Raw genomic sequence first — 20,075 nt, forward strand, 5'->3', positions numbered from 1 at the left:
AAACCAAAGTGTATAAACCTTATAACAGTACCATCTTGCATTTCTTAATTACTGTCTTTGAAGACTTCATCTTACTCTACGTATTTACTAGTATTTAGATATTTCTTTCCCGCTTTCTTGTTACTGGGAATATTGCTTGGATGAATGAATGGCTCCATCAAACGTTACTGATCGTTGAGTGTTGACAAGTTGTATCACCTTTGTATTTTCAGTGATAGACATTTTGTATATTTTGATTAGAGGGGGATTCTCCCAGGGACAGTTCCAGTTGTTACTGTATTTGGCAGTTGTTAGAAATTGAACCAAAGAATAAGAATATTTCTGGAGAACAAGAGAGTAGAAAGTGGTATACTTGGTGTCTATCTGTTTGTACATACACACACACACACACACACACACACACACACATATACATATATATATATATATATATATATATATATATATATATATATATATATATATATATATATATATATATATATATATACATATATATACATACATACATTATATATATATTTGTTTATATTTGTTTTATGTAATTTGGAAGATTTGGGAACTAAATATTTAGGTGAATTAGAAGATCGTATTAACGAAGTGTGGCCATATCTACGAAGTCATGTTCACTAGGAGTTGCTGTAAGCTTTGAAAACAACCTTTTACTTCAGACAAACTCTCGTAGAACCAAAACGTTTTAATCTATTCAAATTTATTATTGCATCCAGCCTGTCCAGGGGTCAAACATATATTTTTTTTCCTGTCTCTAGCTTTACTGGTTTGATTAGGTTTGCACTGGCTGCAAACTGATCATAAGCAGAAACCGACTCAGTGCCTACGCCTCTGGCGTGATTCAGTACAAGAAAGGTCTTACAATTTCTTGAACGAACTAATCCATGAGTAGCCAGTTATTACCTTTATCCCTTAATTAGCTTTCTTGTGGATAATCACAAAATAAAATGAAAGCCTAAACGTCTTATTTACATGTCACGTGAAGCAATATAGGCGCGTCCTCTTCCAAACCATTGTCCTCTGTTGACCTCAAGCTGGTCTAGAAAAGGGCATGGCGCTAGCCCGGTCCCAGTGAAATTCCCCTTGAATCCACGGGGATCCCGACTAGGTGAAATTTCTTCAGTCAGGGTAAAGCGCGATAAAAGAAACCATTTTCTTTAAGTTCAGTTTTTTTTTTTTTTTATACTTTCAAAACAAAAATTTAAGCCATTCTAACCGTTTGGAGTCAGTGCTTTCGAATTTCAAAGTAAACACAAACTTATTTTTCATGAAACACTCGTGATGAACTTATTTCAATCTTTGTATTAGTAATGTCAATCTTTGTTTTAGTATAATTCACAAGAATTTGGCGATATCTAACTTGGTAAAGCCTAGCTGTGATCTCGCGTTCTAGTTAGAGGGTCAGGGTTGTCTGCCAATTTTGCGCTGGTTTTGGTCTGTAGAGAGACTGGGTGATGTTGCATCTGTTCTGCTCTGTTTTTGTGATGTCAGAAAGAGTTCCTTTACTACAACTAAGCCATTCTAACCGTTTGGAGTCAATGTTTTCGAATTTCAAAGTATACACAAGTTTATTTTTCATGAAGGACTCATGGTTAACTTATCTCGATCTCTGTATTAGTGTAATGCACAAGAATTTAATGATATCTAAGTTATTAAGTCTTCCAATTTTGTGTTGGTTTTGGTCTGTAGAGAGGCTGGGTGATGTTGGTTCTGTTCTGTCAGTTTTTATGGTGTCAGAAGGAGTTTCTTTACTACATTTAATAAGATATGGTGGAAATTCTTACGAGGCGTTTTCTCATAAGAGTTTTGTCACACACACACACTTAGAGCTAAGAACCTCATCCCCAAGCGCTAACTGGGAGTCAAAAATTGAACATTTTTTGTAACAAACTTCAGTGGATAAACCATATAAACAAGAAAATAAAAACACACACACAAACACAAATACATGTAAGTTTCACCAATCGTTATTTTGTTGTCTGTCGTCACATCCCTCTTCTGACGTCACATGCTTGATGCGCTTCGAGCAATCGCATCCCTCCAGTGACGTCACGACTTCATCTTAAGCCGATTTTCCTCTGACGCAACGAGGCAACAGCCACAAACGCTCTTTCGGCTTCAAGGAGAACCTCCTCGGAAATCATCGCAGCCTTATTGAGTTTTCTGTGTCTTCGAAGAGTTTTTTTGAAATTCAGCCAATTTCGAGAGAAGTATTTTTAAATTCTCTTCTCCAATGTGACATTCACTTTTGCGACAGCCTCTCATTTGATAAGACTTGCCAAAATGATTTTCTTACGCTACATCTGAGTGATCTTTGAAGTGTTAAGCTAGTGGTTGCAGAACCAGTACTGATTAGAGTTGCATTACCATTAGAAATTATATCATATATATATATATATACTGTATATATGTGTGTGTGTATGAATATATATACATATATATATATATATATATAGCTGTGTATCTATTCTATACATATATATATAAATATATATATACATATATATATATATATATATATATATATATATATATATATATATATATATATATATATATAGATAGATAGATAGATAGTAGCTTCCTCTGAATAGACTTTCATATGTATAAAAACAAAATTATACATACACAGAGAGAGAGAGAGAGAGAGAGTGCTACCTTAGACCTCCAAAAGAGAAAACTTATCCCAAGAGTTGTGGAAGGGTGTGGTGGTTTAGTAAATTAGTGCATAATTTATCTGGAGTTGGTTAGAGCGGTTCTGTGGGAGTTAGGGATGTTAATAAATGTGTACCCTGCAATAATAGGCGCCTTTGAAGCCAAAATTAGGTATTTTCAAAGGTTGGTTAACATCATACTGACACACATACATACATATATATATATATATATATATATATATATATATATATATATATATATATATATATATATATATATATATATATATATATATATATACATATATATAATATATATATATATATATATATATATATATATATACATATATAATATATATATATATATATATATATATATATATATATATATATACAGTATATATATATATATATATATATATATATATATATATATATATATATATATATATATATATATATATATATATATATGTACAGTATATATATATATATATATATATATATATATATATATATATATATATATATATATATATTATACATATATATATTTGCATATATATATAGTATATATATATATATATATATATATATATATATATATATATATATATATATATACATATACTGGATTTATATACGTATATATTACATATATAAATATGTGTCTTGTGTGAGTATAATGTTAATTAACCTTTGAAAATACCTGATTTCGGCTTCAAAGGTGCCTGTTATTACAGGGTATACATTTGTTAACATCTCTAACTCCCACAGAACCGCTCTAACCAACTCCAGATAAGTTATGCACGAATCAACTAAACCACCACACCCTTCCACAACTCTTGGGATAAGTTTCCTCTTTTGGAGGCCTAAGGTACCACTATCTCTCTCTCTCTCTCTCTCTCTCTCTCTCTCTCTCTCTCTCTCTCTCTCTCTCTCTCTCTCTCTCTGTGCTGAATATTTTTTATACAAATGAAAATCTATTCAGTGGAAGCTTTTCTCTTGTAAGTTAAAGGGCATTTGCATTCAGGATCAGAAAATTTGAATTAATGTAAAGTAGAGAAAACAAATCCACTCCTGCTGTGGCCCACTGCCGCTTTGACTAGCCCTTTTGTTACTATAGTAGTTCCATGACTCTTGATATTTACATCAGAACGCAAGAGGCTTGTCGGGAGCTCCAGAAGAGCTTGGTATTTTACGAGGCGTCAAACCTGCGACCAGCCATTCTCTTTTATCCGGGACTGGACTGCAAAAACTAAAACCTGCATTTTCTTATTTGCTCTCTAAAAGCGGCATTCACACCTCATCAGGTGCCCCTGTGACGTAAGCAAACCTCAGGACCCCTTGTTACGAAAAAATTTCTTCAGGTTGACTGGTTCCCCGCTTTCCTTGCCCACATGTATTTAGCAAATGCTCATAGGTAACTACATAGTTAGCAAATGCACGTAGGTAACTTCACAATTAGCAAGTGCACACAAATGAATACATAATTAGCAAATGCACACAGGTAACTTCACAATTAGCAAGTACACACAAATGAATAAATAATTAGCAAATGCACGCAGGTAACTTCACAATTAACAAGTGCACACAAATGAATAAATAATTAGCAAATGCACGCAGGTATCCTCTTCAAGAACGACAACGACCTATTCCACGCATTCTCGTATAAAGAAGAGCATCTTGCGTTTTAATCATTTTCTTTAATGAAAATCACATTTTTCTCTAATCATCAGAAACACTGACGTTCTTTTCTTGACTGTAGTAGGAAGAATGATGACATTTTTCATATCCTCAAAAGAAATAACTTAGGAAATTCTTTGTCTTCGTCCCATAATTTCCTCAAATCGATTTGCTTCCCTTGATTGTAAACATATTATTATTATTATTATTATTATTATTATTATTATTATTATTATTATTATTATTATTATTATTATTATTATTTCTCTAATTATCAGAAACACTGACGTTCTTTTCTTGACTGTAATAGGAAGAATAATGACATTTTTCATATCCTCAAAGAAATAACTTACGAAATTCTTTGTCTTCGTCCCATAATTTCCTCAATTCGATTTGGTTCCCTTGATTGTAAACATATTATTATTATTATTATTATTATTATTATTATTTTTCACAAATGGGTTCAATTGAAAGTATATTAAACCACTCGTTGCAATGAGGGTTAAGTTTTTGTCAGGCGACCTTGCCACAATGGCATACGGTAATTGAGCAAAAGCGCCGCCATGTTTGGGTTATAGATCTTGACTTAGCCAACAGAACGACCTTAAGATGCAACTAGAATTCATGACTGGTCCTGATTCCCCACTCAGATTCTCTCTCTCTCTCTCTCTCTCTGTCATTAGTGTTGTTGTAAAACAAAATAGTCCCGTCAGTTTGATTTGAGGTTATAAGTTTTAATGATTAATGACCTCCGACATAATTGATTGCATGGACGCCTATCGTTTATTGTCCTTAACGTAAGCTTCTACGCATATGTTTATATATACACATATATATATATATATATATATATATATATATATATATATATATATATATATATGTATATATATGTGTGTGTGTGTGTATATATATATATATATATATATATATATATATATATATATATATATATATATATTATATATATATATATATATACTGTAATATATAAATATATATATACATACATATATATTTATATATATATATATATATATATATATATATATATATATATATATATACATATATATATATATATATATATATATATATATATACATACACGTATATACCGTATATAAGTGTGTGTGTGTGTGCCATTGTGCGTATTGATTGAAAAACCGTATAGATTACCGAAGAGGACCCAATGTATTTATTCTTTCATTTCAGAAACAGCAGAAACAGCATGGAAGGTTTAGTAGTCAAACCTCAGTGTCCCTTCAGCAGGCCACAGAATCTCATCAATTTTGAATCTGCGAAGGAAGCTACGGATGTCCTTCACATGAAGGCTGAGGACGTAAGCTAAAACCCTTCTTACATTTTATTGTTTCAAGTTGTGCAGTCTTTCCCCCTAATTTCTTGGTCAGCTTTTGAGGATACGTCACTTCACCAAGTCATAAATTAGTCAGGCAATTGTTAATAGATTATGTAAATGAGTATGTTGTAAATTATTTCAACTTTCTCCTGTTTCCAGTAATTAAAAATCCAGATCCTTAAGGATGCATAGCCTATCTCGCTTCATAAGAAAACGCTCTGCCGAAGGAAGACTGATGATTTTACTTTTCTTTCACTTCTATTCCAGCCTGGCGTCTGTTCAGCCGTCGTCTGTAAAGGCTCTTTGATGGGCTCAAGGAAAACGCTGTTGGAGAACAGGCCATCAAGTGAGGTTCTTTACCAAGCCAAGCAATTTTTGGATGAATACTACAAGGAGACCAAAAGGTAAAAGCTTTAGCAAATTCTCTCTCGAAGCTTGTTGGATGGTAATGATAAATCGCAAGTTTCAGACAGATTCTTCGTTCCCTTCGAAATATACAGGTATTTTCAGTCATCAGGAACAATTATGTTACCTCTTTTTTCTCAACTTTTTTCCTTCCTTCGTCCTCGTAGGTTCGAGACCAAGGAGCACCAAGCCCGCCTTCAGGAAGTGACCCAAGCTTTGGTCCGGACTGGTACTTACGACCTGACCACGGATGAGCTCGAGTTCGGGGTCAAACTGGCTTGGAGGAACGCCCCTCGCTGCATCGGTCGAATCTCCTGGAACAAACTGCATGTGAGTATCGAAATTTAAAAAGGAATGTAAGACACACGTAAGGATAAGTATAGGAAAATATGTGGTTTGGTGAAATTTGTGCTCTTAGATTATAATTAATAAGACAATTGAAGGGAAAAGGAGTAGAAATGAACAGGAAAATGGGTGAACAGAAGATATGATTTTCAAAAACAATTTGAACTACTTTGCGCAAAACTTGCAGCGGACTCATTAGTTCAGCTAACATGATCTGACATCTGTTATGTCATTGTTTTGCAGTTGTTTGACGGAAGGCACGCAACTACTACAAAGGATATGTTCGAATTATTGCTGCAACACATTGACTATGCAACAAACGGAGGCAACATAAGGTATGTATTCGTAAATTGATTTATAAGCAAAGATTTGGTTTTCAAAATGGAATGTGGGATTGTTTCCCAGGCTTGTCACATGAATGCAATTCTGATATAAATGTATAAATTTCGGCATCGGCATCCAGTTGATTCATAGTGCAACTGCTAGATTTTCCTCCCATTACACCTTTAGAACGTTTTTAATGCCAATTTCCGTTCAGCGGTGAATGACCCCATAGGTCCCAGCGCTTGGCCTGTGGCCTGAATTCTATATTCTATTCATTTTCCCCTTACCTGTTTGTCGACGCAGATCGACGATCACCGTGTTCCCTCAGCGGAAGGTCGGACAGAGAGACTTTCGCGTCTGGAATCAGCAGCTGATCGCCTTCGCCGGGTACGAGCAGCCAGATGGCTCTGTTATTGGCGATCCTGCCTACAAGGACTTCACTAAGGTAGGTTCCGTAGGGTTTTATGATTCAGATGTCATCTACTGAGTGTAGAAAGCAAGTCTTTTGTTCTCCTCTGATATTTGTCTTTAATTTTTGCGTTTTAGGTGGCATAAGTTGCACTCACACGTGTGTGTGTGTGTGTGTCAAATACTATATATATTCTAACATATATATCAATCACCCAGTCATTCTGGAGACTCGCGGATTTCCTTGTGAGCCACTGTCTTTTGAACCAGACCCCCCTAAGTGTCTTCAGCAACTTTCAATACATTATTTTTAACTGGGTAGGGGCGTTATCCTTACACTAAATACACACACACACACACACACACACACACACACACACACACACACACACTCTTTCTCCCTGCTCTGCAAATGTCAGTTTCCACTGCCACACTCAGTCCTGAAACTTGGTGTTTACTGTAACACTGGTATTATCCAGATTGCTTACACGATTGATGAACTTGTGACAAATTTTGACCTTGATGCACTTAGGAGGGAATCTAACAAATAATAATATAAAAAAAAGTCAAAAGAAAGGTGGTTGCAGTCGTCATATTGATAAAAGAGAGAGAGAGAGAGAGAGAGAGAGAGAGAGAGAGAGAGAGAGGTTTCTTTGATGTGGTCAGAGTCAGAAAAAACCTCTTCACACTAGAAAGGAAGCTTTTGGTTTTCCTACTTCGTCTTCATAAATTCGGCGTTTGTGTGTCTGTGTGTGTGTGCATGTGCGTGTGTGTTCGCACTTCATTACCATAACTAACTCAAAGCCAGACTTGTTTTCTTCATCTCCAGATAATGTGATGTGCAAGTTTTTTTTTTTTTTTTTCGTCTTTTTTTCACGTCCTTTTTTCATGTCGGAGTTAAATCCTGGGAGAAAATAAATCCCGGGAGAAAATAAATCCTGGGAGAAAAGTAGTTTATAATCAGAATATATCCCCCTTCGTTTCTACAAACTTATCTTGATCATTTGCGGAATAGAACTAGTTGATATTATCTGTGAACTCACTTATCCTCCCGACTTTCGTTCCTCATCATGATTCGCAGTCGTTGCGTCCACACTGCTTCTTCTGAAGTTTGAGTCAAGGTTCAGTACAGCCTGGTATTTTACGGAGTGCGGTCGTAAAGTCTACCGTTCAGCCTACCTCTTGTATCAATTATCTTTGGAGAGTTATACTTAGTGAACATGTAAGCATTTATTCTTCTGCGAAGAATGTGCGTGTGTACGTAAATGTTACTAAAACGACCGGTAAAACATTTTGTGATATTTTACTGTTCTTTTCTTTCTTTTGGCAAAAAGCATTTCTAATTTCGAAGACTGTAACCACGTTATAATCATTAAATTATTTCTTTATAGTTCCGCTGTAGTCTGTAAGGTCCGAGCTTAATACCAACTTCCAAGAAATCTTTATGAACGCAGCGTATTCCGAGATAGCTCTGATGCGCGAATGCACAACGGAGAGAAAGAGAGTTCCATGACACACATGTTTTTCTGCCTCTGGAACCAGGGGGTCGCGTTCAGCCAGAGCACGAGCCAACCACAAAACCGGCTCTACTCGGTTTGATCAGTTTTCGATCTCATTAGATCCGGGGATACTTAGTGTTACGGTTTTCATGACTACTCGTCACTCGACGTGTGTGGGCAAGTGTTGCACAAGGCTATCTGCGTTTCATCTGTACATGATATCTGCATCATATACAATGCGTGTAGAGTGTACGTGTGCAATCTCCTGTCTTGTGGATATGAGCATGTTATTAGATGCATGCACATACCACCAGCATCCAAGGTTTTGTTATTTTCTGTGAAGATGCTTATACAACAGGAAATTCTGAGAGAGAAAAAAAAAGAAGCCATCTGTCCATAAAAGAGACCAAACTACTTAATCACCTGCTGCCGAAAGAAACGAGAACCCGTGCTAGTATGAGCCAGTTCTACAGTCCAGCACGAGCAAATTTCGTTGGATTTGTCGCTCTTTTAATGGGAAACCACCGGCTCCAGCGAGTTCAACAAACAAACAAAAACTTGTTTTAATTTAGTAACTTTCACCAAAGGCTCGCTTCGTCTTCTTTTTGTTATTCTTCTTCTTATCGAGAGAGAAGATTCGCAGCCCCGGGGACCCAGCTAGGGTCGAGGAGAGGGCAGCAAAAAACAAATTCCAGAGATGATGATGTGGTGGTGATAACGAAGGTGACGCGTGCCTCGATGAGAACATTTAGTTTAGTTGTTGTTTCGTTGATTACTATGTTATTAACGTGGCTCGGTAATTATTGTTATCTCATCTTATTTTCTGTGGTAACATCATATCGTGCAGATGAGCTTAGAATTATTGTAAAATAAGAGATTGAAAGGAGAGCGACCATGCTCTAAGCCTTTTTGAAGACAAAGGGTCAGAGAAGGCTGTCAGTGTTTTGAGGAATGATGTCCGACAGAGCCACAAGTTCTGCTTAGCGCCTCATTATTATTTCTCTTCCCAATTCAGGTTTGCCTGGAGCTGGGCTGGAAGGGCACAGGCGGTCGCTTCGACGTCCTGCCCCTGGTGGTGTCGATGCCCACGGGTGAACCGGAATGGATGGATATCCCCGAGGAGAAGATTCTCTTGGTTGATCTCAAACATCCTGAGTAAGTAGAGTGATGTCGCCATTGTTTGCTGGGTGGAATCTTACAGTAAAATTTAAGAGTCCGTAAATGCAAAGGGTTGAACAATATACCTCAGAAGGACACGGGATTAGCAGCCTCACTCGAGAGTAACAGCTGAAAACTGGAAGGGTAGCACTTTTTAGAAGATATTTCTTAAATACAAAAGGCACACTTATATCTATGCATGCCAAGTGTGCTTGTGCATCATTGCGTGTATGTATTAAAATCTTTAACAGGTTGAACATCTCTTCTCCGCCAGGTACGAATGGTTTGAGGACTTGAAACTGAAATGGTTCGGCGTTCCAGCTGTTTCCTCAATGATGCTAGACTGCGGAGGACTCCAGTTCCCAGCGGCGCCCTTCAACGGGTGGTACATGTCCACCGAAATTGCCACTCGGGACCTTTGCGACGTCCAGCGGTACAATTTACTTCCGGTAATAATGACACTGCCCTAAGTTTCTCGTTACCTCTTCCCATAAGTTAAAACTGATCATATTTGTACATACAAGTATACTTATACATGTCTGAGAAAGTTAACATGTGGACAAGGAGTGAACAAAATCCATTTTTATTTAGATGTATGCTATAATCCTGACTAGTACAATGTTTTGTCTTAGTGAGTTCCTATAGGTTGTAAGCTTCTCGTACAGGTCGCGGTCGTTTAGCTTATCTCAAATCATGAGCTGCAGATTTGAAAATAATCATTAAGGAGGTACAAGTTAGGTTTTTAAAGCTTTATCCATTCCCGTGCATTCTTTTTAAGCACCTCACTTGAATTTTAGATTTAAATCAAGATGTTATGATTAATAAATCGTAATGTTTTAAGTTTTGTCCTGGATGCTGGCTCTGCCCACCCAAGGTTCGCCGTCGCTCTTTAACACTTATATTCGAGGAAGGAATGGTATTTTCTTTATGGATAAAATCGTACACTTTGAGTTGTGTGTGATGGCAGTAATTAGAAAAGAAAAACTCTTTTGTCCACAGATGTTTGGGGAGAAGCTCGGCCTCGACACAAAGTCTCCAATCAGCCTCTGGAAGGACAAGGCGACCCTGGAACTTAACATAGCTGTCTTACACTCCTACCAGGTAAGGAAAGAAAAAAAAAAACTTGATGAATAAGTCGTCCAAGATGAAATGGGGGTGGGGTGATAGTAACCGGTCCTTTTAGTCGGAGGATCACTTATCGTTCTGTTTTAATTTCGTCAACAGGAGAAGGAGGTGACCATCGTGGACCACCACACCGCTGCAGAGACCTTCATGCAGTTCCACAGTAACGAACATCGTCAAAGGGGAGGCTGTCCAGCCGACTGGGTGTGGATCGTGCCTCCTATTTCGGGCTCTCTGACGCCCGTGTTTCACCAGGAGATGACGCTCTATTACATGAAGCCCTCCTACGAGTACCAGCTTCCAGCGTGGGTGGCCTTCGAACGCCAGAACGATTTGCTGAGCGGCGAGGCCACCAAAAAGAGGAGCAGCCCTATCCAGAGGTTTAGGAGAGCGGCTCTGTAAGTTACAGATCAGATTGCCTCAAGTTTCAGTCCTCATATATAGGTTCTTTATTAAGTTCATACAACGTTTCATGGATGAAATTGTTTGTTTTTCTGTGCTTTCCATCTTTCAGCATAAGACTGACACAAAGATGTAAATGCTTACGTAGGTTAGGTTTAGACATACAAATATCTCATCTTCACCATCTTCAACAGGTGCGTCTACTTCGCTACGACCCTCTACGCTGGGGCCCTGGCCAAGAGAGTTCGCATCGCCATCATCTACGCCTCAGAAACAGGAAAAGCTCAAGGATACGCCAACAGTCTCTACGATTCCTTCAGCCTCAGGTTCAATCCTGAGGTGAGAGAGAGAGAGAGAGAGAGAGGAGGATATAAAATTATTTTCATGATTGACTGTCGTATGAACTTAGTTTACCATAAATATTTTGATTTTGAAACATTCTTGTTTAAAAATTTTATTTCAGTAAGTCATCAAGTGAACTATATCTCTCATCAGGTCATCTGTATGGACGAATATGACGTCAGCAAACTGAGCAGTGAAACCATGGTGGTTATGCTGGCTTCTACAACTGGTGTTGGAGAACCTCCTCAGAATGGAAAGGTAAGCCCAGTTCTTTGACATTTTAGTGAACGGTCTTTACTGTATATCTAATGAATAGGAATGTATGCTTTTACCTCATGAAAGGCCACGTTATCATTACTGTTATTTATTTATTTTCATTATTGTTATTTATTTAATTTTAATGTTGCTGTTTTATTGTAGTCAGAATTTTTATTCAGGCTGTAAATGCAAAAAGCACAAGAGAGAGAGAGAGAGAGATGGGGGGGGAGGGAATCTGACGTTAATACGTTCATGATAATAACGACCTCTCAAATTATACAGGAATTCAATAACATTCTCAAAGGAATTCAATAACCTCATTGACCTCTTTTGGCAGGAATTCACGAAGATACTCTACGAGTTGAGAGAAAGGGGCAACGCCGTCGCCTCTGAAGAGAATATGTAAGTAATAGTTTTTCTCCAACTTTGGATTTCTGCTTCTTCCAGTTTCCCTACTCACAGTGCACTTTCGACTAGTGTTTGTGCACTTTTTGAAGTCACGCATTAAAATAAAGAGAAGTTTTGACCCAAGTTACATAATTTCATTTATGTTCATGTAGGTACTGATTAGGTTGAATTCATCATACATATACAGTATTAGTAAAGTCATGAATTAAGAGAGAGAAAGGATTATAATAATCGTTAATTGACGGTTTTCTTATTTTTATTGCAGCGCCTCGTTCTGGGACGACTACAACGATATCAAAGTGTAAGTGAAAAGTCCTTTTTGTGTGTTTTTCAAAAGGTCATTTTCTTGTTGTGATTTTTGCTCGTACTTTGATAATAATGATATCAGTAATGAAATATAGGTTCAGCCACGATCCAATTTTAAAGTATTAATGTTTCAGTGATTATTGTCAAAGAAAAAAGACTTAATAATAATAATAATAATAATAATAATAATAATAATAATAATAATAATAACAAACCTCATCCCCACAGCAACGGCGTAAGGGCCGAAGTCAAATCAGAGAGCGGCATCTGCAGCGAGACGAAGCTCCTGAAGAAGAACAGGGGCTTCTTCTCTCTCCTCGCCAGTAAGTTGCGTGAGAGGAAGAGCCACGACGACGAGGATGCCCGCGGTTTGGAAGGGTATGAGCCCAGCTTTTACAGCAGCAACGACAGTCTGGTCGATAGCACGGACGGTCTCATCGCAAATCATGATCCGGCTAACGATGTCACGTGAGTTTGCATGGTTATTTTTTACTTCTGTCTGCCATAGATCTTGCATGAATGTGAGCGCCAAAGACCTCGGTGTAATAGCCACTGGTTTATTAGAGGAAAAGCAGCGACCATTTGATCCTGCAGAGGCAACCATGTTGCATGCATGCTAGAGGGCAATAATGCATGATGGAACTCATTCATGATATAATACATTGCCAAGCGTTATTCCGTATAACTTGTGGGAACATTTCATTAAAATGGAAAAATTAAAGAACGTTGTCAGGTGGTGTCATATACACTCGTTGTCAGTTTGAGTTGAACCAGTTCTCTTTCCCTCAACAGCTACGCTGTTTTCGCCCTTGGATCTACCAACTACAAGCACTTCTGCGCCTTCGGCAAGTACATCGACAACCTCATGCACACCCTTGGAGGAGACAGAATCATGGACTTGACTTGCGGAGATGAAACTGAACATCAGTTGGACACCTTCAATTCATGGGCTAACCAGCTTTTGGAGGTAAAACCACCTCTCGATTCCATGTTTATAATTCCTGTTATCAATTCCAGATATTTCGGACTCCCTGCACTATTTCCTTTGTAACTATTTCGTTTCACTGCACTGCATGATTATTCTTTGGTAATCTTACCATGAGAATTGCTTTTTTTATTTTTTTATTGTTGAAAGAGGTCGCTTGCCCAACAAATGGATCCGTTAGAATGAGTCTAAAAGGGTGCTGGAGAAGAATTGAGAAAAGAATCACCAGACGCTTTATCTTTATTTCCAGGCTTGCTGTAACCGCTTCCAGGTAGAGCACTGCGCCCAAGAGGGCTCCGTAGCAAGTCAGGTCTCCAACAGCAACCAGGTCAAGTTTGCTGTGCACAACGAGCCAGCCAAGTTAACAAATGGTAAGCAATGCAAAGAACTGATGAGTCAAGGAAGGACACAAACAGTCATTTTAACAATATAAATGAACACAGTGATCGCAGAGGATCTGAGTTAACAGATATATATTTTTACTATAATTAACAGGTATTAGGTAGTAATGCCTTACAGGCCTCTGGCATGGTAGCATGATAATACATTGCCGTACAAGATACTTATGTACTTACGGTATTAGAAAAATACTTATCCAGTCACATTCCCTTGCTCACTCTCAGAGGACTATGGCAGATTCTCTGCCTAACGGGTTTTGACATAACAAATTTTAGCATTTCTGGACATGAGTCCAGGTAATCATTTGAACATTTCACACAAAATTTAGAGCTTCCCAAAATATTTTTTGCAGATGAAATACACAGATTCACACAAATAAAGCCAAAAGATAAAAGGATCCAAGACTTTCACTGTTGTTAACGTCTTAGGGTTCATTTTGACCAGACTGAAATTATAATTGCCATGGACATCCTGCCCTTCTTCCATCCTTCTGCAGCATTTACCCTTTCTGTAATAAGCAAAAATAAAGAGTAGCTCAAGTTGTGAACGTGAAGAAACTAAGGTTATGAATAACAGAAAAATTTTATTCTTATGAATTTCAGGCTTTTCGACGCTACACAGGAAGAAGGTCGAATCGTGTATTGTAACTGGAAGCCAGTCATTATTTGAGGAAGGAAACAAGTGAGTATCTTTTTAAGTTGCTTGCTATGGTTAACTTTAATCTCTCTCTCTCTCTCTCTCTCTCTCTCTCTCTCTCTCTCTATATATATATATATATATATATATATATATATATATATATATATATATATATATATATATATATATATATATATATATATATATATATATATATATATATATATATATATATATATACATACATATATAATATACAGTATATATAACTAAAATCTTATAGCCTGGTCATTTTAGCAAGAGTCAGTGCGGCCATATTGCCATTTTCTCATAACAACTAAAACATCGTACTTATCGTTTCGCAGGTGGTACCACAAACTGACAGTTAACACCGGGAACAATCCGTCCTTGCGATACGAGGTAGGAGACAACATTGGCATCTTTCCCTCAAACAATTCGTCCATGGTTCTCGGTATTCTGGGGAAGCTAGACGACTGCGAAGACCCGGATAGAATTGTGGAAGTTCTCGTACGCAAACAAGAAGGTAGGTCTTCATGAGACTTAGACCTGCCCAGGTTTTGGGAGCAACCGAATGACAAAGTCTTTTCTACTGCCATTTGTTTACTGTGTCAGTTTCAGTTTTTATCATTTTTATGAAATGTTGGCAAGTTTAAGAATGAATAAATCTATTACTCATCAAACTATAAATATAAAGAGGACTATTCGTTTTTACAACAGCATTGGACATTGATCCAAAAGCATCTTCCATAATTATATAGTCAAATGTACAGATATGAGACCACTGAAAGACAATGACTGAAATTTTAATCACCCTCCCCTTCTCTTCCCCTAAGGTGACTCGTGGTTACCTTATCCGAACCTGCCTGTGTCCAGCATCCGAACCCTTCTGGAGAGATACCTGGACATCACATCGCCTCCATCCCAATCTGTGCTGAAGCTGATGGCTTTAGCGGCAACCAACAACCAAGAGCGATCTCAACTGGAAACTTTAGCCACGGTAAGTAGCTTCTTTAGGATTTACCCATGCTTACTTTTATGTAAGCAGAGACAGAAAATAGTGGAAGACTATTATCTAACATAAAACATTTGGTTAAATCAAGACGTTATAGTTTCAGGCTGATAGAATTGACTGCCCATGACTCTCAAACGCTTTCCAACTTATGACTACTAATCTATCTGTTCAGGACATTGATGCGTATCGCACCTGGAGGAAAGAGAATTATCCTAACCTGCTGGAGATCCTGAATGAGTTCCCCAGCGTGAGGATGGACGCAGGACTCCTGCTGTGCCGCCTTCCCCTCTTGCAGCCTCGTCTTTACTCCATCAGCTCCTCGCCAGATTTCGAAGAGGGAGAGCTGACTCTCACAGTGGCCAGCTTCAACTACAAAACCCGAGGTGAGATGAGTTTGCATTTGTTAATATTTACTTCTCTGTTCTTTTGAATGTTTGTACATTTGGAATAAAAATAAAAGCAAAAAGACCAGTTTGAACGCACAAAAGTTTATATTGTCTGCTCCCTCGTGCCTCATTTTAAAACTGCGCACTGAGGGGCCTAAGTTGAAAAATACAGGACTTCTAAAAAAGATGTAGTCAATAAGTTAAAGCAGAAAATAGATATCCTAAGAACAAAACAAAAGATATATAAGTGTATGATAACAGTCTAGAGCTTTATTCTTATTTATCAACACCATTTTAATGTCCTCTCCCAGGTGGCAAAGGGACGCTGCACGAGGGCGTCGGCACTTCCTACATCAAGTCACTGAAGCCAAGAGACAGAATCGAGTTGTTCCACAAAAGGTGAGCCAAAGACCACCTCCGAGATTTTCCATTTGCGAAAGATCCAAAGAGAAAATAAGATCATTCTTGATTGCTTTATTTAACAAAGTAATAAAATACGAAAAAGAATTGTGTTTTTAAACATGTTTAATACATAACCAGTGAATATTCATATATAAATGTATGAAGCAGAATTAAAACTGATTGTTTCTTAAAGATAAAATATCTCCCTTCTCAAAAGTTACAGCAAGATACGAATGAAAAGAGGTGCCAAGTTTTCTGAAATGAATGCATATTTTCCATACCGTAATCCTTAAACACTTAAACAGTCTGGTTTTTCTTCTTCAGTGCTCCCGAGTTCCACCTACCTGAGGAAGGAAGTTCCCCGATCATTCTCATCGGCGTTGGCAGCGGTATTGCTCCTCTTCGTGGAATTTGGCAGCACTATCATTACCAAGTACGACATTAATCATACAGGTACGTGTTTTTACACTATGCGTTCCTAGGTAAAAAGTAAATTTATTTGTTAATGACGGGATGAGGAACAGCGTTTTTCGTAAACAGTATCTTTTTTGTTCACTTTGAAATCCATTTGTGACTTCATTACACTATGAAACAATGGTAAAATTTTTATATACGAATTATTGTTAAGTGTCATATCTTCCTTTCTTTCTTATGTAGCCTTTTATTTCTCTCTCTCTCTCTCTCTCTCTCTCTCTCTCTCTCTCTCTCTCTCTCTCTCTCTCTCTCTCTCTCTCTCTCTCTCTCTCTATAGTAAGCATGGGGTTCTACATGTGTGAAATATAGAACCCCATGCTTACTTATTTCACATAACAGTTATGTTATGTTAAATTGTTCTTCATTTAAACATAAAAAAATACTACGAATTTTAAAACTGGTTAACGACAACTTCCATCCATCTTCCAGTACTGTTATTTGTAATCTACTGCTGTATGAAGTAACCTTTGTTACTGGAATTGTTTATAGGGTCAGAAGATTGAAATCATGTCTTTTTCTGTAACGCAGGTCAGCGGCGCAAAATAACACTCTACTATGGATGCCAGACTCGAGCTACTGACATTTATGCAGAAGAAAAGTCTGCCATGTGTCGAGCCAACGTAATGAATGAAGTACATCTAGCACTATCCAGGGAGCCTGCGATGCCCAAGGTAAGGATGGCAGTTGATTCTCATGACCTCAGCTCTCTCTCTCTCTCTCTCTCTCTCTCTCTCTCTCTCTCTCTCTCTCTCTCTCTCTCTCTCTCTCTCTAAACAAATATATATATATATATATATATATATATATATATATATATATATATATATATATATATATATATATATATATATATATATATATATATAATATATATAAAATATATTTATATATATATATATATGTATATTTTTATCCTGCAGTTTTGAGAAGATATTTGATTGTATATTTTATCTCTGTTATTATTTTAGTTATCTGTTATTATGTAGATCATGCTTATGCTTATGAACCTGAGATTCCAGGATAGTATAACCAATAGCCTGTCCATTTTTCAGACTTACGTTCAAGATCTGTTGCTCGAAAACGGGGAGGAAGTTTACAAACAGCTGGTTGTGACAGGAGGACATGTCTACATATGTGGAAGTGAGGGCATGGCAGACGGTGTCTCCGCAGCCCTCTTAACTATTGTCCAAGATCATGGAAAGAAGACTCTGGCAGAAGCTAGAAACGTCATTCAGAAAATGAAGGTAAATATCAGATGTTACTGTTACTTCGTAATCAAAAGAAATTCGTTGGAGTGTTGTTTATTATTTGTGCTCTGAAAGATAGATATATCTTTGACCGTCGGTAAAGACAAGAGTTTTTTGTTGGCTATTTCATCCCACTATTGTTACCCCAGATTTTCTTGTCAGTGGATAGCTTAAATTAAATCGACTTCATTTATAGAATATATCTAACTAACAAATATCTACCACAGGACGAACGTCGCTACCACGAAGAAGTTTTTGGTATCGGGTCGACGGTATAGCACAAAGATACAACGGAGATAGGACGTTGACAAAAGTAGCTTTTCCTGGGATGAAATCCTTTGTGGCCTGCTCTCTCCATTCGAGAATGAAACGCGAAAGCATGTTGTTATATACATAAGAAATGACGGACTTACCAACCCAGCAGGTAACACTGCTGGATCTTAAGGCAACAGAATTGGAAATCATGGATGTTCTGTCAAAAAAACGTTCTGAGGAAGAGGAAGTACCACCGCCTCTATATTAATTTGGAATCATCTGAGGAAGACAGACAAAAACAGGCTCTTGATTAATAGTTCTACATTTCTAAAGAATATGCTTGCTAATCATTCAAACGGAACGTTTCACAAAAAAAGTCTTCGAGGAACAATGAACAAAATACCTCGTGAACAGATTAAAATGCCATGAACTTGCTTAACAAGTTTCCACGAAATTGAATGCTCATATAGAAAAAGTGAGCAAATAAGAGGGAAATCTGTATACGCGCATACTTCAAATTAAAGTGGAATTTATATCATTGATACTAATGCAAAACAGTGAATTTATAGATTAAGAAAAGTAACTAGAACTAGAAAGAAGACTTTGCATTGGAATTTCTATACAGCAGCTCAGCGTGATCACTGAGTTATCCTACACTCGTAGGGCTCTCCGGAAGGAATTGTTCATAAGTGAGAAGACCAAAGAGAAAGAACGCCAACTTGAAGGCAGAAAGCTATACAGGAATCTGCAAAGAGTAAAGAGCTAGTATTGGTTTCGTGTACAAATGATTGTAGTTTCTCCTTGGTATGGAACACTACCCAACTAGAAATTTCCTAATCATTAAAATTATCTGTGATATAGGACAAAAACTTGATCATTCTCTTATTAGTGGCTTAAGTTTGAATACTGTTCTTGTTTAGTTATAGTGTATATAGGGAATCAAATTCTGTCCCACTGTAAACTTCGCACACATGATAATATCTAGCTGTTATTCAGAGATGCAAATAAATATTTTTTTTAATTAAAAATGCTTTTATACCCCTTCTTTTTAATGTTCTTAATTAAACTCATGAGGTCATGCTCGTAGTTTTTATAAAACACAAGAGCTGGTAAAAACAGATTTTCATAGATTTTAACCGTATTTTTAAGTACACACAAGTAAAATGTACTCTGATTTTAATGCTCGTTGTCTGATGAAAGTACGTAAATTAAAGGAATGTAATTATAAACAGCAGTGATGCTAACTCACTGCATAAAAGGAAACGGATAATGATAGATGGAAAGAAAGAAGACTTAGAAAATAAATAAATTTAAAGATATACAAGAAATTGAAGAAGAGTAAATGTACAATAACACTTTTTCATCGGTACTTTTTTCAGAGCAAGAACTAATACGTTAAAATTGAATATCATAAATAACATGCAGGAGAAAATGCCAACGAAAGTTTCTATGGAAATATTGAAGATTATTATTTTTTTGTGGACAACCAGAACTGCAACACCATCTGGAGAGGACAAAAATGAAATAGTTGGATAGTTTTTATTTAGTGAAAGTGTTATT

The 20,075-nt window shown here is 36.9% G+C and overlaps 1 protein-coding gene across 2 annotated transcripts in view; it reads left to right on the forward strand.

The window, feature by feature from the left end:
* LOC136846024 (nitric oxide synthase, salivary gland-like) overlaps window positions 1–19,543 on the forward strand; it is a 21,196-nt gene extending 1,653 nt beyond the window's left edge. For both annotated transcript variants that reach the window (XM_067116652.1, XM_067116653.1), the window contains exons 2-26: window positions 5,574–5,700; window positions 5,986–6,122; window positions 6,291–6,453; window positions 6,712–6,803; window positions 7,096–7,237; window positions 9,715–9,854; window positions 10,132–10,306; window positions 10,857–10,958; window positions 11,082–11,377; window positions 11,576–11,720; window positions 11,877–11,981; window positions 12,319–12,383; window positions 12,655–12,690; window positions 12,924–13,163; window positions 13,488–13,662; window positions 13,931–14,051; window positions 14,682–14,760; window positions 15,084–15,262; window positions 15,573–15,736; window positions 15,924–16,134; window positions 16,449–16,536; window positions 16,864–16,992; window positions 17,542–17,684; window positions 18,066–18,257; window positions 18,488–19,543. In XM_067116652.1, coding sequence (XP_066972753.1) covers window positions 5,590–5,700; window positions 5,986–6,122; window positions 6,291–6,453; window positions 6,712–6,803; window positions 7,096–7,237; window positions 9,715–9,854; window positions 10,132–10,306; window positions 10,857–10,958; window positions 11,082–11,377; window positions 11,576–11,720; window positions 11,877–11,981; window positions 12,319–12,383; window positions 12,655–12,690; window positions 12,924–13,163; window positions 13,488–13,662; window positions 13,931–14,051; window positions 14,682–14,760; window positions 15,084–15,262; window positions 15,573–15,736; window positions 15,924–16,134; window positions 16,449–16,536; window positions 16,864–16,984 — 3,087 coding nt within the window. In that variant the 5' untranslated portion in view covers window positions 5,574–5,589 and the 3' untranslated portion in view covers window positions 16,985–16,992; window positions 17,542–17,684; window positions 18,066–18,257; window positions 18,488–19,543. The remainder of the gene's footprint in view (window positions 1–5,573; window positions 5,701–5,985; window positions 6,123–6,290; window positions 6,454–6,711; window positions 6,804–7,095; window positions 7,238–9,714; window positions 9,855–10,131; window positions 10,307–10,856; window positions 10,959–11,081; window positions 11,378–11,575; window positions 11,721–11,876; window positions 11,982–12,318; window positions 12,384–12,654; window positions 12,691–12,923; window positions 13,164–13,487; window positions 13,663–13,930; window positions 14,052–14,681; window positions 14,761–15,083; window positions 15,263–15,572; window positions 15,737–15,923; window positions 16,135–16,448; window positions 16,537–16,863; window positions 16,993–17,541; window positions 17,685–18,065; window positions 18,258–18,487) is intronic.
* The last annotated feature ends 532 nt before the right edge of the window (window positions 19,544–20,075 follow it).

This window comes from Macrobrachium rosenbergii, chromosome 14 (genome assembly GCF_040412425.1).
Source record: "Macrobrachium rosenbergii isolate ZJJX-2024 chromosome 14, ASM4041242v1, whole genome shotgun sequence".
Lineage (NCBI taxonomy): Eukaryota > Metazoa > Arthropoda > Malacostraca > Decapoda > Palaemonidae > Macrobrachium > Macrobrachium rosenbergii.